The 26,578-nt window shown below is 45.5% G+C and overlaps 4 protein-coding genes across 8 annotated transcripts in view; 3 read left to right on the forward strand and 1 right to left on the reverse strand.

Moving 5' to 3' along the window:
• Nucleotides 1–3,599, forward strand: part of Dhx33 (DEAH-box helicase 33) — a 19,488-nt gene extending 15,889 nt beyond the window's left edge. Inside the window, exon 12 of the mRNA XM_005349643.3 lies at nucleotides 576–3,599. Within this exon, the coding sequence (XP_005349700.1) occupies nucleotides 576–884 (309 nt within the window). The 3' untranslated portion in view covers nucleotides 885–3,599. The remainder of the gene's footprint in view (nucleotides 1–575) is intronic.
• Nucleotides 3,600–5,597: 1,998 nt separating this feature from the next.
• On the forward strand, nucleotides 5,598–10,793 carry C1qbp (complement C1q binding protein). The gene is made up of 6 exons (XM_005349648.2): nucleotides 5,598–5,893; nucleotides 6,294–6,444; nucleotides 9,121–9,214; nucleotides 9,795–9,890; nucleotides 10,015–10,137; nucleotides 10,394–10,793. Exons 1-6 carry the CDS (start codon nucleotides 5,668–5,670, stop codon nucleotides 10,541–10,543), a joined length of 840 nt encoding a protein of 279 aa, XP_005349705.1. The 5' UTR covers nucleotides 5,598–5,667; the 3' UTR covers nucleotides 10,544–10,793.
• A 48-nt stretch (nucleotides 10,794–10,841) lies between these two features.
• On the reverse strand, nucleotides 10,842–19,400 carry Rpain (RPA interacting protein). 5 transcript variants are annotated; one of them, XM_005349645.2, is made up of 7 exons: nucleotides 18,849–19,388; nucleotides 17,470–17,640; nucleotides 16,321–16,381; nucleotides 15,162–15,273; nucleotides 14,751–14,814; nucleotides 13,659–13,799; nucleotides 10,842–10,987 (listed from the first exon to the last, which is right to left on the reverse strand). In XM_005349645.2, exons 1-7 carry the CDS (start codon nucleotides 18,927–18,929, stop codon nucleotides 10,958–10,960), a joined length of 660 nt encoding a protein of 219 aa, XP_005349702.1. In that variant the 5' UTR covers nucleotides 18,930–19,388; the 3' UTR covers nucleotides 10,842–10,957. The 5 variants fall into 5 exon arrangements, 2 of the variants coding, with proteins under 2 accessions (XP_005349702.1, XP_026636771.1); XR_001228979.2 differs by having other exon boundaries at nucleotides 13,659–14,814; nucleotides 18,849–19,400; XR_001228980.2 differs by lacking the exon at nucleotides 14,751–14,814 and having other exon boundaries at nucleotides 18,849–19,396.
• A 16-nt stretch (nucleotides 19,401–19,416) lies between these two features.
• The window catches only part of Nup88 (nucleoporin 88), a 27,463-nt gene continuing 20,301 nt past the window's right edge, over nucleotides 19,417–26,578 (forward strand). Inside the window, exons 1-4 of the mRNA XM_005349650.2 lie at nucleotides 19,417–19,728; nucleotides 23,142–23,311; nucleotides 24,789–24,914; nucleotides 26,171–26,257. Coding sequence (XP_005349707.1) covers nucleotides 19,426–19,728; nucleotides 23,142–23,311; nucleotides 24,789–24,914; nucleotides 26,171–26,257 — 686 coding nt within the window. The 5' untranslated portion in view covers nucleotides 19,417–19,425. The remainder of the gene's footprint in view (nucleotides 19,729–23,141; nucleotides 23,312–24,788; nucleotides 24,915–26,170; nucleotides 26,258–26,578) is intronic.

The following is a 26,578-nucleotide window of genomic DNA, read 5'->3' on the forward strand; positions in this document are numbered from 1 at the left end:
TCTCTCTCTCTCTCTCTCTCTCTCTCTCTCTCTCTCTCTCTCTCTGGTCCTGTGGTATAGAAGATTAGAAGTTCCCCTGCAGCTAGAGTTACAGATGGTCCTGGGTGCTTTGACTTGACCCTAGGTCCTCTGACAGAGAAGCCAGTGCTCTTAAGTTCTAAGCCATCTCTCCAGCCCCCATCCTGTATCTTTCTGGTTTTTCGAGGTCGGGTTTTTCTGTAGCTTTGGAGCCTGTCCTGGAATTCTCTCTGTAGACCAGACTGGCCTCGAACTCACAAAAATCTGCCTGTCTGCCTCCCGAGTGCTGGGATTAAAGGTTTATGCCACCACACCGCTTGGTTCCCATCCTGTATCTTAAAATGCTTCTCTTCAAACTGGATGGTTTCCATCTATTTTCCCTCACCTGTGCCCTCATCCTTCACCTGAGCTGCTGCCTATGGCAATTGAAATGCTACCTTTGGATGTCAGTCAAGATTTTACTTTGTGTTGGCCACTCTTTAGGTCTTGCTGCTCCCTTGCACTGTACAGTGCTGAGGAGGATTAATGTTTGGGGTCTTTTCTGTTTCCTAAAACAGATGTCAATGCCAATCATGTCATCTCGAGGGGACATGGAAAGTGTCCGCCGCTGCCTGGCTCACAGCCTCTTTATGAGTACTGCCGAACTCCAGCCAGATGGCACCTATGCCACCACAGACACACACCAGCCAGTGGCCATCCACCCATCGTCTGTCCTGTTCCACTGCAAACCTGCCTGTGTGGTATACACTGCACTGCTGTACACCAACAAATGCTACATGCGTGACCTCTGTGTTGTGGATGCTGAGTGGCTCTATGAAGCCGCCCCTGACTACTTCCGGAGGAAGCTGAGAACTGCCAGAAACTGATCCGCCCCAGAATGCTGCCAGCATGGCTGGGCCTGCAACTTAGATCACAGCTATCTTCCAAGTAGACTCAAGCTGGAGGAACCGTACACTTCACTCGCTGAGTTCAAGAGCTTGGAAGTGCTGATGAAACTCTTTAGACTCAGCCTAAAGACGTGCTCATGCCTAGACCGTGAGATACGAGACTTGTGCTTTGGGTTTGACTGGGCAATTTCTAATGACTGAATTAACTTCTGACTTAGAAGTTCAGAGTAATGAAGTTTAGAGTAATGAACAGAAAGCTACCCAGAGGTTTGCCTGGCACAAGATAAGACAATCAGTGAATTATAAGCCATTGTGCTTTGTGATATAATTAGGTACAACACAGCCCTTGAGCTCTTGTGACTGTTTCTTGGAGGAGCCATAGGAAGCTACAGATCTAATTGGTTGACCTCAGTGTTTTTCCCCCTTGCTCCCTTCTCCTCATGGAATGCAGGACCTCATGCATGCTATGCAAACACTCTGCCACTGAGCCAGTCCCCAGCCTCCACTACTATTCAGAGACCTGTATGTCTCTGAAATAGAAAACAGAAGAAACTGAGTCCCTCAGATATTGCCAGAATAAGATATATTCTGACCTGTTGGCCCTCATGGCTCAGGGTGTAGCTCCTTCTCTCGCCCGCCTCCAAGCAGAAACCAGCAAAGGAGTTCCTGTTGGTCCTCAGTGCCTCTGTGGCTGTGTCCCCAGCAGTGCTTTCAGGAGACATGCAGATTTCCTGAAATTGGGAAGCCAGCTTTTCAGTGCAGCGGCCTTCTGAAGCCCAGTGATCGTTTTCTCTTGGGTGGGCACCTACAAATGTGTGTCCATGATGCTTCACACCCATTTCAGCAGTCTCTGTTCAGGTGAACCCTAGTCGGAGCTGCTGGGTGGCAGGGATGGGACAGATGCTTGACGGCTCAGAAGCCGGGTATCAGTTTGTCCTTTTCACCACTCCTAGTCTTTGTGGTTTTGGTCTTACTGATTTTTTCCTCTTTGTTGCAGGGACCTGGGGAGAGTTAGCTTTGCCACTTCCTAACCAGGTGCCACTCTCTGACCTTCACTGTCTAATTTTGTCAGAGGGAAGTAGAGAAGCCTTGCCATCCCTTTCCTGTCTAGAAAAGATTCATCTTAGTTGCTTGATAGGAGCAAACGGTCCCTAGTGTGGTGATCATACCTGTAATCCAGCTGAGGGAGGACTGGGTTCTAGGCCAGCCTGGGCTGGACCTTGTATCCAAGTGGAGGGAAAGAGAGGAGAAAAAAAGCACACTTTTCCTAGAAAATGTTTGACCCTAGAAAAAGCCAAATATAGCCCTTTAATTAGTTGGTCCAAACGCAGCTCTACTGCTAGGATTCTGTCATTATAATATGAATTGTGTTGTTTTTGAGCAGGGGGCCAAACTGCCTACAAGGTACTTCAAAGATAGTAGGCAGTTTCTTCTCTCTGGGTTCAACACGTTCTCTCCAGAGCATAGCCTGAGTGAGCACTTCCATTCCCAGGGTCTCACTGCTCCACAGCTGTGTGTGTTGGGTCTGGTCTGGGCTTTATTATAACCCTAACCATGAGCAATCAAGCTTTTAGCCAGTGTTTACGGTTGGCTGGGTACTCATGACTTCTTTGATAAAATGGTTACATTACCAACTTTCTGAAAAGCTATTGAGAAAATTTTTCCTTTTAAAGTGTATTTTTCCTATTTACACAAAGGGGCAGGGGTGTTTATTTAGCCTTGCTTGGTAAGAGAAACTTTTGTATTTTTAGTGGAGCATTCATTATGCTGGTTAAAGAAAACAAGGGGAGGCAATACATTCCCCAGTAAAGTAAGAGGGTGTTTTCTGGGTCAGTAAAGACTTAGCTTGTATGGGTTCACTCCAGAGCAGGTACTGGGAACTTGTGACTGGCTCCTTCCCAGAAAAGGGTGAAGGACAGTTGGAGTAGATTTAATGTCTCTGTACAGAAATATGTTCATCACTTTAACATTCTGGTCGAATTTTAATAGAGTATTTAGATTTTTTATTGGGCTTTTTAAAAAATAGCTTTTTAATAAAGCTGCTCAGGGATTAAATCAGATGGAAATTCCATTCTGACTCCATATTACTACAAAGAAGTTAATGATTGCTTGAGCTGCAGGGACAGTGCCCTTTAAGCTTTCTTAAGAAAGTAAAATGTTGCTTGGCAGTGGTGGCACCATAACGTAGCCTTTAATCCCAGCACTCGGGAAGCAGAGGCAGGTGGATCTCTGTGAGTTTGAGACCAGCCTTGTCTACAGGAGCAAGTTCCAGGAAAGCCAGAGCTACACAGAGAAACCCTGTCTAGAAAAACCAAACCAACAAAAATTGTGGTTTTACTGCGATGCGACCTGAGCTGCTTTTCAGTGGGTGAACTCTCCAGCCTGAAGAATCCAGTCTGCGCAGAGGAGCCTCGAACAGATGAACCTCACACAGCCGTGCTGCAACACCCACGGTGATGGTTTCATTACCAGGTCCCCAGTGAAAACCTTTGCACCTCTGCCAGTTGTTACAAGATTTCAAACATTTACTGTAACACAAATCCTTGTACTCCAACTACCAGGGTCTGTTTGGAACTATGGCCATGCATCCAAGATGCCATTCTTGAGCACATCAGCTAGACTACTGTACTGTGGGGGGAAATTTTATATTGATTGCTGTTGTGTAGAAAAAAATTAAAGAGCAAAGATACCAAATTGATTTGGACTTTGCTGTATTCTATCTGATCTCAAACATAACATAAAAACAGTTCTTGTGTGTGATGCTTAAATTTGCTTTTGACTATCTATAAAAATATGAATCTAATTTATATATGTGGAAAATATGAATCATATATGTGGCCTTTTGGGGGCCTCCTTTCCCTTGTTTATAGAATGATGTTTGGAATATTAAACATTAGTCTTATTGGCATTCATTTGGAAAGACTTGTTATCTATATTGAGGTTTTTTTTTTTTTTTTGGTTTTTTGAGTTAGGGTTTCTTTGTGTAGCCTTGGCTAACCTAGAACTACCTCTTGTAGACCAGGCTGACCTCGAACTCAAAGAGACCCGCCTGCCTCTGTCTCCAGAGTGCTGGGATTAAAGGCGTGCACCACCACCGCCCAGCTTGCTACAGAACTTTTGAAGCTAATCTAGAGTTTCACTTTGTAGCTTTGGGTGGCTTGGAACTCAACAGAACCACCTTTATCTTCTTCCCCAGTACTGGGAATATAGGTGTGTCTCTGCCTCCCGAGTGCTGGGACTAAAGGTGTGCACCAGCTTGATTTCTTCATTTTTTTTTAAAGATTTATTTATTTATTATGTACACAGTGTTCAGCCTCCATGTATGCCCACACTCCAGAAGAGGGCACCAGATCTCATTACAGATGGTTGTGAGCCACCATGTGGTTGCTGGGAATTGAACTCAGGACCTCTGGAAGAGCAGCCAGTGCTCCTAACCACTGAGCCATCTCTCCAGCCCCCTCTTGATTTTTTTTTTTATTGAGAAAAGGAAAAAAAACAAGTTTCCGCCTCCTCCCAGCCTCCCATTTCCCTCCCCCTCCTCCCACCCTTCTTGATTTTTTTTTTAAAGATTTATTATGTACACAGTATTCTCGGTATCTATCTGCATGTATGCCTGCAGGTTAGAAGAGGGCACCAGAAGCCGGGCTGTGGTGGTGCACGCCTTTAATCCCAGCACTCAGGAGGCAGAGGCAGGCGGATCTCTGCTAGTTCAAGGCCAGCCTGGTCTACTAGAGCTAGTTCCAGGACAGGCACCAAAGCTACAGAGAAACCCGTCTCGAAAGACCAAAAAAAAAAAAAAAAAAAAAAAAAAGCACCAGATTCCATTACAGATGGTTGTAAACCATCATGCGGTTGCTGGGAATTGAACTTGGGACCTTTGGAAGAGCAGGCAGTGCTATTAACCACTGAGCCATCTCTCTAGCCCCCAGCTTGATTTTTTTTTTTTTTTTTGAGACAAGATCTTTCTATGTAATCTTGGCTGTTCTAAAACCCACTGTGTGGACCAGGATGGCCTTAAACTCAGAGAGAGCTGTCTGCCTCCCAGGTGCTGGGAGTATAAGACATGAGAATTTGATGTTTGCTGTTGACTGGTGTTCATGGAAGTCAAAAGAGGATGTCTGATGCCCTAGAACTCGAGTTAGATGGTTGTGGTTCTCTGCAAAAGCAACAAATGCTCTTAACCACTGAAACCTTATCTCTAGCCCCTTAGTATCCTTGATTCTTTACCTAAATGGTGTAAGCCATGAATTTCTGTTCCTAGGAAAAGTATAGTCCATTAAAAAAAAAAAAAAAAAAAAAAAAAAAAAAAAAAAAAAAAAAAAAAAGAACTGGTTGAATGAATAGGGGGTACAGAGGTTTCCAAACTGAATGCTCACTCCATGGCAGCTGGGTGCAGGCCAGCCTGTGCGTTCCCCATATTGGCGGTTCCAGAAGACCTTGAAGTGAGGTGATTTTGGAGTAAATGCCCCTGCCTGAGTTGGCGTGAGACCTGAGCACATTCCACGAAGTAACAAAGCCTGGTGCCGGTTAAGAAAAGTGGGTGAATTGGGGAGAGAGGGCAGCAAGGCAGAGGATACTATTACAGGATTCGAGGCCCCCCCAGCTGCACTGGCGGCTCCCAGCAGAGGGCGCAGTCTGGTCCGGGGCTTGACGCCCTCTGACGTAAAAGAACTTCCCGGGCGGAGGCGGGACTTCCGGTAGTACATGGATTTGTAGGGTGTCTTGGCCGGGTTGTCCTTACTTCGCACGTGCCTGCTCTGCGATGCTTCCCCTGCTGCGCTGCGTGCCCCGCGCCCTGGGCGCCGCTTCCTCGGGCCTCCGCGCCGCTGTCCGGGCCTCGCCGCTCCGACAGCTGCTGCAGCCCGCGCCCCGGTCGTGCCTTCGGCCCTTCGGGCTGCTCAGCGTGCGAGCGGGCTCCGCGCGGCGCTCCGGCCTCCTGAAGACCCCGGCGCCCTGCTCGTGCGGCTGTGGAGCTCTGCACACCGAGGGTAAGGTTCGCGCAACCAGGCCGGGGTGTGGGGGCCCAGCTTGGAACGGATCCCGGGCTGGCATCGCAGGCTCTCCTCGTGTCTTCGAAATATGACTTGGCAAAAGGCCCGGAGGGGTCCTGGATTGAAAATGTGGTTGCTGGGCATGCCTTTGGCAAGTGGAAGAGGGTAGTTGGGGATATGCGGCGAGTAATAATAGTCCACGGAGATTATTTTCTAGAACGCAGTGCAGCCCAGTAAATATATCCTGGGGTTTTTACAGAGTGGGAAACGGGCGTTTTCAAGCGTGAATTGGGCTAGTGTCTTGGAGCAGCTACAGAAAAAGAACAGACACCATCCAGGTCTGTAGGGTAAAGCAATTGGCTTTTCAGTTTTTGGATCATCTTGGTTTCCCTTTTAGGAGACAAAGCCTTTGTTGAATTCTTGACGGATGAAATTAAGGAAGAGAAGAAAATCCAGAAGCATAAATCCCTTCCCAAGATGTCTGGAGATTGGGAGCTGGAAGTGAACGGGACAGAGGCTAAATTGTTGCGCAAAGTTGCTGGAGAAAAGTAAGTACTGGCTCGGGAGTTGTAGGAGGCTGAATTCCCCACTCTGCAGCATTCAGTCTTGTCCATCCCCAGACGATCCTGCGCTTGCTTAGGCCCCGGTTTTGAGAAAGCATGCAGTTTGAAATTTTCTTAGGTTCCAGGAGTACATTCACGGATACACATCTGCTGTGGGCCGGTAATTAAGGAGACGTTAAGCAGCTCCAAAATGTATAGAGAAAGGTCTATTGGAATGGCAGACACAGGCCTTGGGTTACTGATGACAGTGCTGGATTTAGGCACTGAAATTTAGGATTCTTTTTTCTTGTTTGGTTTGTTTATCTGTGGCACTAGCTGTCCTGGAATTAGCTCTGTAGACCAGACAGACTGGCCTCAAACTCGCAGAGATCTGTCTGTGCTGGGTTTAAAGGTGCGCACCACCGTCACCCAGCCCCTAGGAATATTTAAAGTGCTGATAAATTCATTTGTTTAGAATTCACATAAAATTATCCTCTCTGACTTGTGTTTATAGCAGCTGAAAATGCAATATATGTAACATTTAAGTAACAGGATGAAATTACAGTGTAGACAGTCCTTCAGAGGTAGAGTTCTTAGCCAGGCTTAGTTTACCTACTCCCTCCACTAAACTGCTTTGTGAAACAGGGTCTCTATCTTGCTGTATTAACACAGACTGGCCTTGGACTCTTGGTCCTCCTGCTTCAGACACCTATGTGTTGAAGTTATGGCCTGTGCCACCACACCTGGCACCCCTAAAGCCCTTGTTTCTGCGGTTTTGTTACTCATTCACCCAGTATTCCTTAGAGAAGTCCTCCTGGGCTAAGTTCTAGCATTTGTGAGGGCAGGATCAATTCCCAGTGCCTCACGAGCACAGTGTGTTCTCATGGGAGTTAGAAAGCAATTTTATTCAGTGGGGGCCAATAATCCTAGTTCCAGGCTGGGCTGTGGTGGTACACACCTTCAACCCCAGGTCTTGAATTCCAGACAGCCAAGGCTACACAGAGAAACCCTGTCCCTTAAAAAAACAAAGGCTGGGCTGTGGTGGCACACGCCTTTAATCCCAGCAATCCGGAGGCAGAGGCAGGCGCATCTCTTGAGTTCAAGGCCAGCCTAGACCACAAAAGCTAGTTCCAGGACAGGCTCTAAAGCTACAGAGAAACCTTGTCTCGGAAAAAAAAAAAAAGGGTAATTGATTCTGGGGTGTGAGTGCATCTGATGATGGCCTTCCAACAGGATGATAAAGTACTGGTTTCTGTCTCTTTAAAACCTTTTAGAGATCAGGTTTCTTTAATCTTGGCTGTTCTGTAACTCAGTAGACCAGGTTGGCCTTGAACTCAGATCCACCTTCCTTTGCCTCCAGAGTATTGGGATTAAATGCCCATGCCACCACTGCCTAGCTCTTTCTTAAACACAAACCACCAGGTACACCTTTAATCCCATTGCCAAGAGGCTAGTGTATCAAGGCTAGCACAGTATAAAGTATCATTGGGGCCTCCCATGAAGTATGATCAGTAGATGTATCTGTTGATACCATTGTAGAAGACTGGTTTTTCCTTTGCAGCTAGTATCAATTGCAGATATCTTGGCTTGGAGTGGGAGCCCACCTGGCTTGAATATAGCCAGTGAATGCCCCATTTCTAAACACCACAGGTTGATACTTCCACTCTCTTGGATTGGTGGGTGTCACTCTTTGATAGAACGCATGGAACCCTGCTGGGTTTGATCCCTAGCACCGAAGATCGGGGAGATATCATTAACTTTAGGAATTAAGTTTCTGCATACACAGGGGAAGAATGTAAACCATGTTCAAACTGCTTGCCTAATGTGTAAGGAAGGCTCTGGGTTCAATCCCCAGTGCTACATACCTTAAACCTTTTAGCATTGGCAGGAAGAAACCAGCGCAAACATTTGAGTCTGTTTTCTTAGAGTTCTCCAATTTCAGACCTTAAGATCTGTGATCCCTTTTTGAAGTAAGGGTCTGGTTTGTTTTTGTACAGCATATTGTGTTTTGCCTCATACATAGGTCGCTTGTAACTTCACCTAAATCATTTTGGGGTTTTTCAGCCCATTTTGAACCAAGGAACCCTGCTTAGTCCAAGGTTAGGCATGCTTTATGGTCTCATTTTTTTATCTATGGCAAAGTGGCCTGACAGCAAGGCATTGGCCAGTTCGGCTCCAGGAAGCAGCATTCAGTGCGTGCTTACATGGGTTGGCCCTGCTGAAACAGAATAGTTGAGAACCTTCTGCTTCTTGGTGTCAAGGCAAAGGAATTTTTTCTCATTTTAGAACATGTTTTGTCACCTACAACTTAAAAGTTCTCACAAAGGGGCAGCTGTGAACATCTGCCAAGCATACACAGGGTGTTTGAGCTCCAGGACCTCACAAAAGGGGAAAGCAAACATTGCTGGGTGTTTCAGTTCCCTGTGTGTGGTTGTGCAAAGTGAGTCTGTTTGGCGGTTTTTTGTGAGGCTTTTTTTTCTGGGGCAGATGGCTGCCCACCTCCATCAGCTTCCCTAGAAACCCAGGATGGCAGCCTTGTGGCTATGACAGTTCCCAGAGCAGCCAGCTGGGGTGGAGACATTGTATCACACACTTTTACACTTGCCTTACTGGAGCAGACCTCTCTCCTGCGGTCCCCTCCATTAATACTGTTCCTTAGTGTGCTTTCACTTGCCTTTCCAGGATCACTGTCACCTTCAACATCAACAACAGCATCCCTCCAGCGTTTGGCGGTGAGGAGGAGCCCTCACAAGGGGAGAAGGCTGAAGAACAGGAGGTGAGCTGATACTTCTAACAGCCTTTTTTCTCTTCCGAAAGGCAAGAAGGACTGGTGTTGGTTTGGTTGGATTGGTTTTTTTGAGACAGGGTTTCTCTATGTAACAACCTTGGCTGTCCTGGAGCTTAAAGGCCAAGCTCACCTCGAACTCAGAGATCCACCTGTCTCTAGGTGCTAGGATTAAAGGCATGTGTCACCCAATGTCTGGGCCTGTCCTTTGGGTCACCATAGAAGGAAGTTGCTCCTTTTTCTGACTAAGGTGGCCAGAGCTATATATGCCAGGCTCCAATCCTGCTGCTCTAAAGCAGCCATCGGGGAAGGAGCACCAGGTCTGCTTCAGCCATTGCTGCAGTGTGAGAGCGGAAACAGCTCTGAAGGGCTGGTACCTAGCTGTACTGGACTTAACACCACTCTAAGTCCATGTTCTCTTAGAACGAAAGTTGCTGACAGGACTGGTAACTGTTTAATGCTGTATCTTAAGATGGCTGTGGCTATCACACTCTGCACCACCCAGGGCTGTCGGTCTGGGTGTGTACACTCTACCAGCACTGCATATACTGACTTGTTCCTGTTTCTCCAGCCGGAACTGACATCAACTCCCAATTTTGTGGTTGAAGTTACCAAGAGTGACAGCAAGAAGACCCTTGTACTGGACTGTCACTATCCTGAGGATGAGGTGTGTGGGTGGAGTATCTTCTGATTTCATGTGGACTATAGACCAGGATGGGAAGAGAAGACAGGTGAGAGGGGTGGGTGGGAGCAGGGTAGATAACCACATCCTTACACCTGCTATCTCTCAGATCGGACAAGAAGAGGATACCGAGAGTGATATTTTCTCTATCAAGGAAGTTAGCTTTCAGGCCACCGGTGACTCTGAATGGAGGGATACTAACTACACACTCAACACAGATTCACTGGACTGGGTAAGTGCTGGTGGAGGTGGAGAGTGCTTTTTTGGCTTTTGCAAAGAAGGGTCAAGGAATGGAAATGTTATAAAACAAAAATGTGTTTCTGTACATGCCTGTGTGGAAAGATCAGAGAACAACTTTGGGGACTTGGTTCTTTTCTTCTTTTTTCCGTCCACTACGTGGGTCCCAAGAAACTGACACCTTCACGTCGTAAGCTGTCTTGCCAACTCTGTCTGCAGTTCTTTAAGCTAGTCAACGTTTTTCTTCCCAGGCCTTATATGACCACCTGATGGATTTCCTTGAGGACCGAGGGATTGACAACACTTTTGCAGACGAGTTGGTGGAGCTCAGTACAGCCCTAGAGCACCAAGAATATATCACCTTTCTCGAGGACCTCAAAAGTTTTGTCAAGAGCCAGTAGAACTGTCAGAGACCAAGGGCTTTAATTTAAGTGGCAAGCTTTGGCCAGTGAACAAAAGCTACCTTGACATCAGAATCATGCTTTGAAATGGCTGTCATCCTAATATCATGGGAGGAAAAAAAGCAGGTTTAAATTATTTCTGTTAGTGCTTCCGTTTACTAGTCACTTGGATATTTTTCTCCTGTACAAATCTATTGTAGATTTTTGTATAACAATGATGGACAATAAAATTTTATCTCCTCCAAGGAAAGTCTGGACTTTCTGTTTCTTTTGCCTTGCATCAGAACACCAAGAACAGATGTTTGAAAAGTTTTAATATAAAATAAGTTATATACAAAAGGCTTGTGCATGCAGGGGCCCTCTCAGAGGGAATGAGTTGTTCTCAGCCCAGCAGTGAAGGTGAGGCCAGGATGGCTAGAAGATCACAGCCCAAGTGTCACATGCCTGGGTTAGACAGAAAAGAAGTTAGTGAAAATTACATTCTGGCCATGAACATTAAGTGGGATGTTTTATCAATGAAGCCGTCACTAATGTAGCTTCCAAGCTAAGATCAAGTCCTGTGGATAAACTACCAAGTGCCCTCAGAAACCATAAGTATCAAGCCGGGTGGTGGTGGTGCATGCCTTTAATCCCAGCACTTGGGAGGCAGAGGCAGGTGGATGTCTGTGAGTTTGAGACCAGCCTGGTCTACAAGAGCTAGATCCAGGACAGGCTCCAAAACCACAGAGAAACCCTGTCTCAAAAAACAAACAAAAAAAACCTTAAGTATCAAACCCTGACAGTAAGACTATTTCCCAGATGGTGTCAGTTTGCTTCTCTGGCCTCTTCAGTAACCCACGCCCATATCCCACCTCATCCTGAGTATCTGAGGACTCCTGGATCTCAACCCAGTGATCTTGATGTCCCTCTCAGATCTAGTGGCACTTTGGGAATTTCAAATGTGTTCATATGTACCTCTCAAAGGACTGAACTTGGAGCTTATTCTATAATTTTTTCTTTCTCCCCTCAGTTTCTCATCTTTGTGCTGATAACCCCGTACTCCAGTGGTCTACCTACATAGCCTAGCCAGTGCTAGTCAGTTGAGGGTGCTGCTGCCCATAGCACTGGCATCTCTACCATTCGTTTTGTTACAGTGCTGTTCTGAGTTACAGGGTACCAACGTGTATACAAATTTAATTAAAACAAAAAGCTGAGCAATCAGGCAATCATTCGCTGCTTTTTTTCTTTTTTGGATTTTTCGAGACAGAGTTTCTCCATAGCTTTTTGGTTCCTGTCCTGGAACTAGCTCTTGTAGACCAGGCTGGCCTCGAACTCACAGAGATCCGCCTGCCTCTGCCTCCCGATTGCTGGGATTAAAGGCGTGCGCCACCACCGCCCAGCTGTTGCTTTTCTTTGAGACTAGTTAGGGTTGGGCTACTTTGCTCAGACTGGTCTTCAACTCCTGGGCTCAAACTATGCTACCTCAGTTTCCCAAGTCGCAAACACTGTCATGCCTGCCTGCTTGCTCTTAACTGCCCTTTCCAGCCTCGCTAGTACTTGGTCTGAAACTGACATTCAAAAGAAGTTGGTGTACACCTTTAGTCTGTAACACTGGAGAGGCAGGCACATCTCTGATTTTGAGTCCAGCCTTGTCTATGTAGCAAGTTCAAGACCAGCTAGGGCTATGTAGATCACATTTCCCCAGAAAAAGAATTTAACATGCACTCCACTACCATTTGAAATTCTACAAGGGGGTGGCTGGTGTGCTTATTTCTCTTCATGTGTGTGTAGGAGTCAAACTGACAGATGTCAACCTCAACTGCTCTCTACTTTATTGACACAGGGACTCTGGCTGAACCTGGAGTTCCTTAATTGGCTAGTCCATAGCCAGTGCGTCCCAGGCATCTCCCTGCTTCTGGCCTTGTGAATTCCAGGATTATAGGTAGCCACCATGCCTACATGACTTTTAGATGGGATCCAGGGATCCAAACTCAGGTCCTCGTGCTTGCAAGGCAAGTGCTTTCACTGAGCCATCTGAGCACCGCACTGACTATCTAAAAGGCAGAGGCCAGGGCCATTTATTTGTCTGGCCTGTGCTTCAACTCTGCTTCCACTTTGAATCATTTGTGGAAACACAGTATTTACTTATGCACTAACTCAGACAGTGGGGAGAGAGTAATTAAACAAGAGGGAGAGAAACAGTCTTTGTCCCCAGAAACAAAGACATGAACAGGTAATTTCAGCAGTGCTAAGGGAAACATGGTGTCAGGTCCAGTTGGAGCCCAAAAATACTGAAAAATTTTATGTGTGGGTTCAGGTTATTACTGAGTATCTGGCACATTGCAGCACTTGGTGACTTGGGACCTGGAAGCTATAATATGTCATATACACGAACACTGGTTCCCACAGCAAACTTAAGGTTCCTGAGACAGGTGGCTCCTCTCTGGTCCTGTCCCTCACACCTGAGTTACTATCTGGCAAGAGTCTTAGACCTCTATGAAAGTTTGCTGAGACAAATCTGCTGTTCCACTGTGCTGCTTATCCTGTGTCTATCTGCAAAGCGATGCCAAGGTGGTCATCTAGCATTCATTCATGGCCATGGCCTGATGTATGAAGATCTCAAGCCATTGCGCTGACCCAACAAAAGCATGTAGTGCAGGCTCCAATTTCCAGACCAATGCCTTGGCCATAATTCTAAGCCTACCCTCCCTTTGCTTACCAGGCTATTTAAGTTGCTCATTCCGTAAGCTTTAATCATCCGTGAGCGTGTGTGAGAGCGGCGTGCACAAGCACATTACATGTTGTGGAGGACAAAAGACAACTTGCAGGGATCGGTTCTGTTTCTACCACATGAGGTCCACGGACTGAACTCGGGTTGTCAGGTTTGGCTGCAAATGCTCTTACCTACTGAGCCATCTCGACAGCCCAACATCTGTTTCTGAGACAGTTCCTCACTACTTAGTCTAGGCTGGCCTTAGATTCTTCCTACCTCAGCCTCCCTCCTGAGATTCCAGATATGTGCCACCACACCCAGCTGATACTTCCTGTATTCTTCATCCGCCAAAAAACATTAAATATTTACCTATTTCTAAGCCATTATTTCCAGCAAGAGGGGAAAGGTCCCATGGAGACTTACCAGGCAGCTCATCAGAAGGCTCGGCTTTTCCTCTGGTCCACCGGTGACTGAAAATTCAGGCATGTGGGGACAGTGTGCACTGTGCTCGTTTACATGATCCTCCAAACAGCCCCGCAGCTTCTGCTCCGTCAGCTCTGGAGACTGGGAAAGTTCAACCACAACTAATCTTTTTGTTAATTTTTTTTTTTTTGGTGTTTTGCCTGTAGGTATTTTGTGTGTGAGGGTGGTGGATCCTGGAGTTACAGACAGTTGTGAGCTGCCCATGTGGGTACTGAAATTGAACCTCAGTCCTCTGTAAGAGCGGTCAGTGCTCTTAACAGTTGAACCATCTCTCCAGCCCCAACTAATCTTAAATACTGAAAAACCAACAGGTTAAAAGAAACCTAAATCACCAATCAAAACAGTTTGATTCTTCGGAGCCTTAGACTGTAGAGCTGGGGATGTAGCTTGGGTGGTAGAGGGCTTGCCTAGCAAGAATGAGTCATGTACTTCGTTCCCAGCACAGTAGAAAGACCAAATGGAAGGTGACATCAGAAGGATCAGAAGTTGAGCTACAGTTGAATTTGAGGCCAGCCTGGGCTACTACTAGACTCTGCCTCAAAAATGGGGATCTGGAGAGATGGATGAGTGGTTAAGAGCACTTGCTGATCTTCTAGAGGACCTGGGCTGACAGTATCCCCATGGCAGCTCACACCCATGTGTAATTCCAGTTACAGGGGACCCAACACCCTCTTCTTACTTCCAGGGTTCCAGACACACACGTGGTGCACAGGCATACATGCAGGTAAAGCACAGGAAGTTTATCTGGTGGACATACATGGTCTACTAGGAACAGATCTTGTGTCCTATTAGCCAAAATGCTGAGGAGTCTTGCTTTTCACCTCCATGGAGGCACTCTGCCTCACTTTTCCTGTCGTGATGCACTGACCCCTCTGAAATCATAAGCCAAAATAAACCTCTCGGGTTATTGCTGCTGGGTGCCTTGTCTGTGACAATAAGTAACTGGCACAGAGGTGCACAACTAATTCTGAACCACCACCAGAGGTTCTTTAATACAGTCAGCGTATATAGGGAATCTGTGTGGACACTTACGTGAAGTGGGATGTGCAGGCCACACGGACACGTGACCACACTGTTCATGATTCTCAGGTTGTACCTAGAGACAGAATTGGGATTCCCAGATCACTGTGGTAACAAGACCTGGCTCCCTATACCTCTCCATCAATCAACTAAGGGGCAGAGGATCACACTCACTTTGGAGTAGGGATAAGAACCAATACTGTTAAAAAAAAAATTTTGAGGGGCTGGAGAGATGGCTCAGTGGTTAAGACCGCTGCCTGCTCTTCCAAAGGTCCTGAGTTCAATTCCCAGCAACCACATGGTGGCTCACAACCATCTGTAATGGGGTCTGGTGCTCTCTTATGGCCTGCAAGCATACACACAGACAGAATATTGTATACATAATAAATATTTTAAAATAAAAAAAAATTTGAAAATTCTTACTTTATACACACAGGACAGATGAGGGGGTTTGCTTCCCACTCAGCCAACATGGCGTTGAGACAATTTTCATCAAACTGTAAACTCTTCTCATACTCGCTTATGATGGACTTTTCTGCAAGGCAAAAGGCCCAGGATTGTCCTGTACCCATAGAGCGGGTCTATTATCTCCATTTCACAGATAAATGTGAAACCCAGTCAAGAAAAAGCCATATGGAATAAGTCACCAGATATAAGATGCCAACAATGTATACCACACAATGCTATCAGAACTCCAAGAGGCAGATGCTCACAAATCCCTGGGCAACCAATGAAGAATGGATGAGAGGTGGCCCTGGGGTGTGTATGAAAAGATCTGCCCAGGGGCTGGAGAGATGGCTCAGCGGTTAAGAGCATTGCCTGCTCTTCCAAAGGTCCTGAGTTCAATTCCCAGCAACCACATGGTGGCTCATAACCATCTGTAATGGTGCCCTCTTCTGGCCTTCAGGCATACACACAGAAAGAATATTCATAAATAAATAAATAAATATTAAAAAAAAAAAAAAGAAAAGATCTGCCCATGTACGCAAAGTGACAAGCTTACTATTCAAGAGGTAGGTTTCATTATGCTACCCTGGCTAGTCTGAAGTTAGAAGGCTCAGGCTTTTTCCTGAAAACCCAACCTCCTACAATAAATCACACGTCCTACAGGCACAAGCCACAGTGTTAAGCTGAACAAAGTCACAAGAGGCAGGATAAAATAAACATGGGAACTGCTTCCCAGCTCTACCGTTGACTAGCTATGTGGCCTGTGTGAGGACAGCGTTTGCTATTCCATCTAATCCCATCTTCCACAGCAGTCAGAATGGAGGAAATGATATCGTGGAATGAGAAGTTCCCGACACAGAGCCAATGGCCCTTACTGTTGGGAAGACAGACAAGAATGAAGAGTTCAGAGGGCCTTGTGGACACTTAAACTGATGGTGGAGGTAGAAGAACGGTAATTAAGAACTAATCCTAGGGCTGGGGCTATAGCGTTATTGTTTGCCTCCGTGCCCAGAGCTCTAGGTTTAATCCCTGGTACCCAGACAATCTAAAACAACAAAACCAATCCTGAGTCGAGGAGAGGCCAGCACAAGAGGAGGTGCAGATCAGGGAGGAAAGGACTACATCCTGGGATTACCTTCATCACACAGCTCCTGTTCAATGTCCTGCAGCACAGCTAGGTCCTCTGGCAATCCCAACTACAAGAGGAAGTAAAGGGAAGGGAGTGGAGCTCAGCAGAGCAGTGCTAACCCAGCATGCAAGACATGGGCTTGATTTCTGAGCATGGCACAGACAGACAGACAGAGCAGAAAGGGATGTCTCACAGTCCATGTGAAGTATTAATCGGCCACCAAGTCCCATGGGGATTTGTAACTGGAAGCTGCCTTGAAGACCCCAAATTTACCTGGCAAAACTGGACTAGTCCGCATGGAGAATTGGCTGGCAGCATAGTAACATGGCCACGCTACACTAACAACAGATGATCAGAGTACCCACCACCAAATTTAAGGGAGATGAAATCAGGCAGCAGTTAAGGAAAGGTGCTAAGACTGGCCATGAGAAAAGGTCTAGTCTTTGAAAAGCTATTTTAGCTTCTGCAAAGCTGGACTAAGACTGACCTGAGAGGCTCTGAAGCACCATGGTGAGGTTACACTCACCATGTAGCATACTCAAGGACACACAGATGCCCCTCAAGATGCATCATTATTACACAGTGCTTGGATGGTTTCAAAGGTTTCCATGTTTTGTTACACAGTTCTCAAAATGCTCATGCCACTGTCTCTATTTTATGCAAATGGAAATACTAAGGCTCAAAGAAACACAGTAAAGTTGTGGTTCAGTAAAACTAAACAGAATCCCTAAATTCTGATGCCTACCCATAGGCTTGTCCGATACACTGTAATGGTTTTCTATGGACACACAACTCTAAACTTTAATTGGCTGGAGTCAATGTTGCTGTAAACATCCTTTTCAAAGGGAAGTCCCTAACACAATCATGGTGAGTCAAAATTCCCAATGGGGAAAGCAAGAATGATATTTTCTTTTCTTTTAGCTTCCTACGTGTAGTTTCATTACAAGGCTGTAGCACGCCTACAGTCTAGTTTTACAGAATCATCAATATAAAATAACCTACTCAAAAGCAGGAAAGCCTGAGCCAAAAGGCTGTTAGAATTATGTGTGGGGGCTGGGAAGTGGGTAGGTTGAAAAGCCTTAGACAGACAGACAGGAAGACGTCACCAGTTCTTCATGGAGTACCCCCTAGCTTCAGATTCTTTCCTTGTCTGACCTGAACCAAGGCCTCCGGACAATTCTCTACCAACTGCAAAGAATGCCACTCTTCCTCCATCACTTCTTGCACAAGAAACTTGTCTGAGGCTCTCCCTGGGTTGCCACCTGCAGCCTGGCGGTACTTGTTCAGGAGCCTGTGCCGGCTGTTTCTCATTCTCTCGAGACATCCCTGGGTCAGAATTGTAAAAGAAAGAAAAGGTCAATTCCACCAAAAAGGAAGAAGGGAGGGGACGATGACGACAATCAGCTAGTAAAATTTTAAAAGAATTTTAGATACAAAGTTTCATATTTTTGAGTCCTCATCCACACACAACTAGGTAAAATTACAGTGCTTTGCTCATGAACCTCCAAATTCCTATATTTCACATTTTATCTTGAATGCAAGCATTGGGTGCAGTCACTGCAAAAACTGACGTCAGACATTTATATGGCTCCAAATCCTGCTACTGTACATATGGTTATAGACATGATCTTCTTGTACAACAGTACCTCTCAACCCTGATGATTGTGTGTGTCCGTGTCCCCTGTAGGAGTTTATGTGCAGGCACCCACAGAGGCCAGAAGATTGGCAATGGGGGACCTCTTGAAACTGGAGTTACAGCCACCATGTCTGCTGCAAGAACGGCAGTGCTCTTAACACTTAGCCATCTCTCCACCCCCAACTCAAGAGAACATTTTGGTTGTCACAGCTCTGTTTGTAGAACTGCTATTGGCTGAGGTCATATAAGTAGGTGGTTCAAGGATGCTACATCTAAGTGTTCTACACTGTACAGAAAAACCTCCCATAACAGAACTCTCTTCTTCAAAATGTCAGTATTCACGGTTGAGAACCCCTACCATACACACTACTTCTAGCATTACGGTTGCTTTTCTAGACTATACCCACCCCTTTAGAGACTGCTGAACAGGGAGATAAGCTATTTCTTAGAGGGAACTACTTGGCTTCAGAGGAGACCCGAGCTTAAGTACAACTCTCCTAACAGTAACCGAGACTCTTCTGACTCTTTAGAAGAGAAATAATTTCTATCTCACACGACGCATGCATACAAAATGCTTCTCTCTGTAACCCAACATCAAGTGGTGGTGTCACATTATCAGCTACCGATGTCATGACACTTAAAATTTCAAACAAACTCGAATTCTAAAACAAAGCTTCCTGGGATAGCACTCACTCCAGCCAAAAGTCCGAGAGGTAGCGGGCGGTGGCCAGGACCTGGGGCTGCTGCCGTAGTCTTGAGTTCGAGAAACACCTCGCTGGCCAGGCGCTCCGAGCGGTCATCTGCTTCACGACCGACCAGGGCTGAAGCGAGGGCACAGAGGACAGCGGTCCTTGGGACCCCATTAGGGAAGTGATTAAGATCCACATCTCACACTCACCTGCCTGAAAGCTTCTTTCCAGGGCGGCGAGCCCACCTGTTTGTACAACAAGCGGTGCGGTGAACCCGAGGACTCAGCCATCTCTTAGCGGGAGACGGCTCCGGAATCACCGCCCCTTAGCCGCGCGCAAAGGATTCTGGAAGTTGTAGTTTCAGATCTTAAGGCTTTCCTGGAACTGTTTCTAGTGGCTGTCGCCTCACGGAGACAGGTTTAGGGAAATCCAAGGATGGATGTAGTAGTGACAGTTGAGAAGTAGACAGCACCTGGGCTGAGGGAGTTGAATCTTGAGAGAAAGTTCTGGATTCATCCCAAGGGAGGCGTCAGTAGACGATTAACTACACAGGTCTCATTCTTAACCCTACGCGCCGGCCTTCCAAAGCTGGCCCTTAGCGAGGTGGTGGACCCCGCCCCGCCCACTCTGGCGTCTGTCTGCGGCGCTGTAGATGGGCTTTCCGCTACTGATGCCTGCTCTGGGGATTCCTACTCGCTGATAGGCTGAAGCCGCGTGGTGCTGGTCGCGGATTGGCTACGCGCCGCGGCGGGCTGCAGGCCCCGACCCTAGCGCTGTCAGTTCAAGATGGCGGCGGCCGAGGCGTCCGTGGGTGATGGGGAGCTGTGGCAGAGCTGGCTTCCCAACCACGTCGTGTTCCTGCGGCTCCGCGAGGGCCTAAAGAACCAGAGTCCGGCCGAAGCGGAGAAACCAGCGGCTTCGACTTCGCCCTCGTGCCCGCCTCTGCCGCCGCATTTGCTGACGAGAAACTTGGTCTTCGGCCTGGGAGGGGAGCTCTTCCTGTGGGACGCAGAAGGCAGCGCCTTCTTGGTGGTTCGCCTTCGAGGCCCGAGCGGTGGCGCCGTGGAGCCTCCTCTCTCCCAGTACCAGGTGCGCCAGTCCGTCTCGGAAGCCCTTAGCTGGCATCTCGCTCAACTTTGGGGTTCGCGTCTTCCCATCTTGGTGGTTTGGCCCTGTAGTGGGTGCGCTCGCAGACTTGAGCAGGCGTCTTTCGGGGACACCCCGCTTCGGGTGGAAAAGCCCGTCTGTCCCGTATTTAGTCGTCTCCAGCGGATCTATTGACTCGGGCCCTGCCGGGCACCCAGAGAAACTCGTGCTGGTTCTGAGTATCGGAGGACTAAGGGGGAGGGGGGGGGAGAGCACCGTGAAATGGTTAATGATGGGCGCTCCGAAGAAGACAGGATAAAGAAGTTGGTGCAAATGTTTTTCGTTGTTTGGCCCGAAGAGCTCTTTTAAAAGATGTGACTGACACATTCTTTTAGTTGATTCTGAGCTTTAACACAGATTTTAAAAGACCAAAAAAGACCAAATTACCTGCCTTACATGAAAAAGGGTGTCCCTGTATTTTGTTTTGTTTTTGCCCTTTGGGGCGCTCGCTAAAGTTGGAAGGGCTTGTTCGTTTGTTGCAGTGCAGGGAACCGATGCGCGCGCGCGCACACACACACACACACACACACACACACACTCACTCCCATGAGCACGCCGGCAGGGGGATGCACACACCTTCACCTCCACCACTAGAAGCACAGGAGCACTAGGTCTTGTTTTGATGAGCCGATGAAAGGCATGTGAGAGCGGATATAATCAAAATTCTAGACTTGCTGTGCTTTATTGAAGTCTTCGTTTGTAGTAAACTGATTCCCTTTTAAAGACTTTTTCCCTCAGTAGTATATGTGTGCATGTATACATTGTGTGTGTGTGTTTCTTTATTCAGTCTTTGGGAATTTTACATCATGTACCTCAACCCCACTCACCTCCCGGTCCCTCCAAATCTGCCCCACATCCCTGTAGCATCTCCCCTCCCAAATTAATTGAAAACAAAACAAGCAAAACTACCTTGCTCCTTCATTAAAAACTTTTTATAAACCAAGACTGGTGGCACAGGTCTTTAATCCCAGCACTTCGGAAGTAGAGGCAGGAGGGTCTCTTTGAATTTGAGGCCAGCCTGGTCTACATAGCGAATTTCAGGACTACATAGAGAGACCCTGTCTCGAAAAAGGAGCAAGAAAGCAAACAAACAAAAAAACCCAAATGTGACATTCATTCCAGTGTATGAGATCTGTGTGCCCTGGACTGGTTCTTTTGAGAAGTGATTTGATTTTAACAAGGTGCTGCCAGTGCTGTTGAGAAACGAGAGCAGCATTTACACATCTACCTGCTGTAAAATTCCCAGTAAGAATACGTATCAGAAATTCATACATTATTTCAAGTAATTGTTTTCTTTTGATTTTTTTTCCCTCTGAAATGGAATCATTTATGTACCCAGGCTGGTCTGGAACTCCTGCCCAGTCTCCAAGTGTTGAGATTACAGGTCTGAACCAGGTGCTCTCTCTCCTTTCTCTCTCTCTCTCTCTGTCTCTGTCTGTCTGTCTGTCTGTCTCTCTCTCTCTCTCTCTCTGTGTGTGTGTGTGTGTGTGTAAGAGAGAGAGTGTGCACACACATGTGCCAGGCCTCTGTGTGTCTGGAACTCCGGCCCCAGTCCCTGAATGTTGAGATTACAGTTCTGAGCCAGGCTGTGTATGTGTTTGATAACTTATTTTATTTATTTATTTATTTACTTATTTATTATGTATGCAATATTCTGTCTGTGTGTATGCCTGCAGGCCAGAGGAGGGCACTAGACCCCATTATAGATGGTTGTGAGCCACCATGTGGTTGCTGGGATCTGAACTCAGGACTTTTGGAAGAGCAGGCAATGCTCTTAACCTCTGAGCCATCTCTCCAGCCCCTGATACCTTATTTTTTATGTCCAGTTCATGACACAAACCTAGAGCATGCAAGAGCTCTATAATATTTGGTGACTTATTTTTTTGTTTGTTTGTTTTGTTTTTGAAGACAGGGTTTCTCTGTGCCACAGCCTGGCTGTCCTGGAACTTGCTTTGTATACCAGGCTGGCCTCAAATTTAGAGATCAGGCAGATCCTGATCAGAGCTGGAATTAAAGCTGTGTACCCTTACTTCCTAGCTCTGCAACAGGCATTTAAAGGCACAATGGCCTACAGATAGAAAAGCAATTAGAAGTCTCCTTATATTCAAAGAAACTTTATCTTAAATGATTTTGGCTTAGCATGATTCTCCATAGAAAGGTAAATAATATGTTGTAAATCATTATTTACTAAAAGTAAAAAGAAAAGAAAATAGAAACCTGAAATGGTTATGAGGAAAGAAATAGGAAGTACCAGTGTAAACATGTGTATTTTTGAGGATGTGTGATGTTGTGACAAATTATTGGAACTCCTTTAAAATATCACTTTTTTTTTCTTTCTTTCTTTTTGGTTTTTTGAGACAGGGTTTCTCTGTAGTTTTGGAGCCTCTCCTGGAACTACTTCTTGTAAACCAGGCTGGCCTCAAACTCACAGAGATCCACCTGCCTTCCTCTGTCTCCTGAGTGCTGGGATTAAAGGCGTGAGCCACCACTGCCCAGCTTGCTACAGAACTTTTGAAGCTATCTAGAGTTTCACTTTGTAGTTTTGGGTGGCTTGGAACTTAAATAGAACCACCTTTATCTTCTTCTCCAGTACTGGGAATATAGGTGTGCACCACCACATTTGGCCTGAAGCTAGTCTACAGTATTCTACAGTACTCTTTATAAAATGGTTATCTTTTTAGAGTATTCTACAGTACTCTTTATAAAATGGTTATCTTTTATTAATACTTCAAAAGTTATTTATTCTCTAAGTATCAAAAGTCTGCTTGAAGCCAGGAATAGAGAGAAGAAAAACAAATCTCAAGTAGTGCCTACTAGGTTAAGTGATGGGGCAGGGTTTTGTGTTTTGTTTTGCTTTTTTGTTTTTTGAGATAGTGTTTCTCTGTGTAGCCCTGGTTGTCCTGGAACTCACTCTGTAGACTAGTTGCCTTGAACTCAGAGACCTTGCTGCCTCTGCCTCCCAGGGTTCTGGGATTAAAGGCGTGTGTCAACAGTTTTTTGTTTGTTTTTAGTTTTCTATGTATGCATATTTTTTCTGTATATGTGTGCATGTACTATCCATGTGCCTGGAACCCACAGAGGCCAGAAAATGGTTATAGAACCACCATGTGGGTGCCAAGAATTGAACCCAGGTCCTCTGGAAGAGTAGTCAGTGCTTCTTATTGACCATTGAGCCATCTCTCTAGCTCTAAGACTTCGTGTGTGTGTGTGTGTGTGTTACCCAGAATGCTGTTATCTTGTAACTGTAGAAAATTAAAGCATGAAAAAAAGAAAGAAAATTAAAGCATGATCATGGTTTCATGAAACTCCCAAATATACTAACATTAAAATTAACTTTTTACTAAATTAATTTTCAGAGATTACTTTGCATAAATCCACCCCTGTTTGAAATTCATCAAGTCTTATTAAGTCCAACACAACATCATGTAGCACTCATAGGAACAAAAGGACTCATGGCATTAGAATTACCTCAGAGATGGGGGAAGGATTCAGAATTCGAAGGTGGGAAAGCAACTGTGAATTGTAGGTAAGTTATATTTTTGTTCCGTGTTTAACTGTGTACGTTGCTAAGACCAGAGGTTGTTGAAATGTATTTTGGGTCCTACTATTGGATCATTTGAGCATTCGTGTGGTCCTGCAGACTGCCTTCCTGTGCTGCTATTGTTGTTACCTTTCTTTTTTTTAAGGCACATGAGTGTTTTGCCTTCGTTTATGTAAGCACACTGCTTGTGTCCTGGTACTCCAGAAGAGAGTGTCAAATCCCCTGGAACTGGAGTTACAGATGGTTGTGAGCTGCTGTGAGGGTGTTAGGGACCAATCCGGGGTCCTCTGTAAAAGCAGCAGGTATTCCTAACCACTGAGCCATCTTTCCAGCTCCTTTTGTTATTATTTTTGAAGAATACTGTTTCAGTATTTATTTGTAATTACAAGAAACAATATCAATCCTTTATTTTTACAGAAATAGCTGCAATTTTGCAGTTAGGTGTGTGAGCTTAAGAACTCTTCACAGAATGAATTAAAACATGTGGATTAAGGGTTTTGTCTACTGATTAACATCTGCATTCCAAGACATCATTTATGTCAGGCCATTTTCTGGTCATTGCACTTCATATTATGACGTCATAAATGTGCCATAAGCTACTCATGCCCTAAAATTACATCAGTTGGTCAGCTGCCAGGCGTCCAAATCACAGAAAAAAAAAAACAAAACATCTAAGTTAAGGCTCATGACTTCTTCCAGGTTTCAAAAAAAAACCAAAACAAAACAAAGAGTGTGTCAATCTTAATGTCTAGTGTAACAAAGCCTGCCAAGTATCGGCCCTTCCCTGCTTCACCCACCCAGGGCTGAGGATGCTGGGACTACAGAAATGTGACGCCTAGCTTTCAGGGTTTTTATACACACACACACAGACATAAATTTAAAAATCCAGGAAAGAGGAATCTGTAAAGTCTATTGAAAAGAATGTGAGGTAGAAACCTAGATTTACCTTTATCTCCATAACATGAGGAGTTGAGTCTGCTTGAATTGCTTAATAGTATTTAGGTTGCCATTTCTTTTCAGTATAATCATCAAAATATCTGCCCTTATAGTTTCCTTACTACATTGATTAGTAAAAAGACCAAAAAAGAAGCAATATCAAAACATATCTGTAAAGAACTACATACAATGGATGTGGCAATACACAAATGTAATCCCAGCCCTCAGGATACTGAGCCAGGAGGCTTGCTATGAGTTCAAGGCTAGCCTGGGATACCTTGTGAGGGTCAGCCCCCAACCACGGCTATATAGCAAGGTCCAGTCTGAACCAGAAAAACCAAAATGTATAAAGTATATTACTATAATGTAGAAAGTATTTGTGCTTTGGTTCCTTGGGTAGGTTCTTTGAATGCTGTCAGAATGACAGGACAGGGAAAGGAACAGTGTTAGAATATAGAATAGGTTAGAATGTATTTCATCCAAGTTCTACAGACAAATGGTTTGAAGACCGTTTTCTTTATTTTAGTACCACACCAATTGCTGAGCGATTTTTTACCAGCTCTACCTCTCTGACTCTGAAACATGCTGCATGGTATCCAAGTGAGATGCTGGATCCCCACATAGTGCTGTTGACATCAGACAATGTGATAAGGTGACCTTTACCTTCCCTAGTTTGCTTTGTGAATGGAAAAGCTTTGTTTCCTATTATGTATTTACTAAATAGTTGCTCATAATGACACAAGTAAGTCACTGAGTGACTGAGTGTTGTTTTTTCTCTCTCTCTCTCTCTCTCCTTTGAGAAAAGATTGTCTCACTGTGTGGACAAGGCTGGCCTTGACCTCGCAGAGATCCGTCTGCTCCTGAGTGCTGGGATTAAAGGCGTGCCTACTCCCATTTCCCCTGCTCTCCCCTCCCCACTTCCACATCAACTCCTCTGTTTTTGTTCAGAAAGGGGCAGGCCTCCCATGGGTATCAACGAAGCTTGGCATGTCAAGTTGCTGTAGGACTAACGGTGTGGGGAATGTAGCTCAGTGGTTAATTGCTTACCCTTGAGGCCTTGGGTTCTATCCCTAACACGGTTACCCATCCCTTACCCCTCAAAAATGTTGTCAAAATAGAGAGCATTTCTTTGGGTCATAAACTCCCCTTCTACATAGTTAAGCAGCGGAAATAGGCAACATTGTCGGGAATAGCAAGATCTTTGGCAAAGAGGTGATTTGAAAACTGGTAGGAAAATTCTTTGTTTTTTTTTTAAATATTTATTTTTATTTATTATGTATACAATATTCTGTCTGTGTGCATGTCTGCAGGCCAGAAGAGGGCACCAGACCTCTTTACAGGTGGTTGTGAGCCACCATGTGGTTGCCGGGAATTGAACTCAGGACCTTTGGAAGAGCAGGCAAGGCTCTTAACCACAGAGCCATCTCTCCAACCCAGGAAAATTCTTTTTAACATTTTTAGATTTATTTTACATGTATGGGTGTTTTGCTAGTATGTATATATTTGTGCCTCATCCATGCCTGGTGCCCAAGGAGGTTAGAAGGGGACGGCTCCCCCAGAACTGGAGTTAACAGTTCTGAGCCTTCGTGTGTGTGCTGTGTATGAAACCCAGGTCCTCTACAAGAACAAGAAGTGCTCTTAACTGCTGAGCCATGTCTCCAGCCCCTAGTAGAAAAATACTTAAAAACTGATTAGATTGGGAAGTGGGGTTCTTTTCTAGGAAAGAAAGAGAACTTTATTGTTTTGACAAGACAGTATCTTACTCTGTAACCCATACTAGGCTGTAAATGTTGCCCAGAGTTCTCATGGTCCTCTTGCCTCTCCCAAGTTGATAGAATTACAGTGCAAGCTACCCTGCCTAGCATCAAAAAGAACTTAAGTACTTTTTTGTTTTGTTTTGACTGTTAGAATTTACTCTCTCCGTGAGCCTCAAACACCTACTAAGGTGATTGTACTTTCAGAAGCAGAAGAGGAAAGCTTAATACTCAATAAAGGGTAAGTTTTGTTTCACAAAATGCTGAGTTTATTGAGAATGTAAATGCAGTTTCACCAGTAACTACCAGAATGTCTACAGGTGGGTTTTAACATGTGTGTGGGAATAGAACAAGTCACAAATCTGTCATTGTAACTTGATCTCTTTTTTAAGAAAATTCTAAAATATGACTGGCAGAAGCAATACATCATAAAATTGTACAGTTCTAAAAATTGTAAAAGAGTTGGGCTGGGCCGGGCGATGGTGGCGCACGCCTTTAATCCCAGCACTTGGGAGGCAGAGGCAGGCGGATCTCTGTGAGTTCGAGACCAGCCTGGTCTACA

Source organism: Microtus ochrogaster, chromosome 7 (assembly GCF_000317375.1).
Source record: "Microtus ochrogaster isolate Prairie Vole_2 chromosome 7, MicOch1.0, whole genome shotgun sequence".
NCBI lineage: Eukaryota > Metazoa > Chordata > Mammalia > Rodentia > Cricetidae > Microtus > Microtus ochrogaster.